At 48.8% G+C, this 1,685-nt stretch overlaps 1 protein-coding gene across 1 annotated transcript in view; it reads right to left on the bottom strand.

Moving 5' to 3' along the window:
* Positions 1–1,685, bottom strand: part of PRIMA1 (proline rich membrane anchor 1) — an 86,533-nt gene that overhangs the window by 20,804 nt on the left and 64,044 nt on the right. The window contains exon 4 of the mRNA XM_011991733.1: positions 1,420–1,549. Coding sequence (XP_011847123.1) covers positions 1,420–1,549 — 130 coding nt within the window. The remainder of the gene's footprint in view (positions 1–1,419; positions 1,550–1,685) is intronic.

Genomic DNA, 1,685 nt, shown 5'->3' with positions numbered 1-1,685 from the left:
AGGCATGCGCCACCATGACCTGCTAATTTTTGTATTTTTAGTAGAGACGGGGTTTTACCATGTTAGTCAGGCTGGTCTCAAACTCCTGACCTCAGGTGATCCACCCACCTTGGCCTCCCAAAATGCTGGGATTACAGGCATGAGCCACTGTGCTTGGTCCCACCTTGGTTTTCAAGACTAGGCCCCTACCCAGAGTGACAGGGTCTTGAAGCACTGGGCCTTTCTGTCTGTATGTCCTTCTGGCCTCAGAGAAGCACAGACAGACCTCACCAAACCCCGAGTGTCCCCTCTCCCGCATCCCTGAGGAAGGGCAGGCAGGAATTCCGAGGTCTCTTCTTAGCCCAACACTGGAGTCTAACTCATCAATAACCCTGAAACACGGTGCTGTAGTCAGGGCTGGGCTTCGGAGTCTCTTTGTTCTGGGTTCAATTCTGACTCCATTAGTTGCCAGCCATGCACCACGGGTGGCTCTTTAACTCCTTAGAACCTCACCCTCCTCTGCAAAATGGAGCTGATAGCGAAAATGTAGGTGGAGATGAACTAAGAGAACGTTGGTGAGGAGAGGAACCCAGTGCCCGGCTGAGGTATTGCTGATTACAGTTATGCCTGTGTTATTTATCAGTGTTTTTGGAGACTGCCCCACAGCATGTGCATTTGGGGCAGAGGGGGCTCTGAGTTTGGGTTCTCGGCTGGGTGGCAGATGCCCAGGGCATGGCCTGTCCTGCATGGAGCCGCCATGCCCGGGCCCTGCCCCCAGGTATCCTCTCTCCTGTGCCCTGTTACCAGGATGCTCCTGGTCTATTGGCTTTCCACGCCCCCACCCTGTGTGCCTGATCGGGCACTTGTTTTAAGACTTTTACCTTGATATTTTACTTTCTGCTTTTGAATTACTAAAGTGACATCACACAGAACAACCAATTTAAAGAGTAAACTTAAATATTGTAGGTGTTAGGAATGTTCTTAATGTGGGCCCTTTAATTTTGGGAGTCAGGAAATGTTTTAAAAACTTCCTTAGAAATAATTCTATTGTTAACAACTCCTATTACTCTTTGGTGCTTTGCAACATTTTCGTATTTTTCACCTTGCACTGGGCCTGACATATAATTGGTGCTAATCAATTGCTTGTGGAATCAAACTCGCTAAAGTGACAGAGACATTATTTCTGAGATCAACTTTAAAAATCTCGGCAATGAAAAAGATCAAAGGAAAAATAAAACAGACGCAGCAAATACAGCCAAATCTTGATGAACTGTTGAATCGGGGTGAGGGTAGATGGAAGGTCACTGTATGTTCTTTCTGCTTCTTATACGCTTAACAACTTTCATAATTTAAAATAATGATACAGGATGTGTGTAGGAGCCCCAGGCCCAGCTGGGGTTCCCTTCGGCTTGGAGCTGGGTGCGGTGGGTGAGCACTCACCTTTTTATGGCTTTGTAGCAAATGATGACAAGCACAGTCAGAAACACCAGGGAGGCACAGCATACGGCAATGATGATCACCAGCCCCGACCACCAGCTTTCCTCAGTGGGGCAAGAGGTAGAGTTGGGAGCTGAAAGAGACAGGAGCAGCCTGAGTGTCCCCTGGATGAGCTGGTCATGGCCAGTGACAGAGGTGGGACCATCATGGGTGACACCAACAGAGACGTGGGGAGGTCACTGGCGGGACCATCATGGGTGACACCAACA

This window comes from Mandrillus leucophaeus, unplaced genomic scaffold, assembly GCF_000951045.1.
Source record: "Mandrillus leucophaeus isolate KB7577 unplaced genomic scaffold, Mleu.le_1.0 Scaffold4, whole genome shotgun sequence".
Taxonomy (NCBI): domain Eukaryota; kingdom Metazoa; phylum Chordata; class Mammalia; order Primates; family Cercopithecidae; genus Mandrillus; species Mandrillus leucophaeus.
Note: the sequence above shows the minus strand (reverse complement) of the source record. Positions and strands in the feature narration are given on the sequence as shown.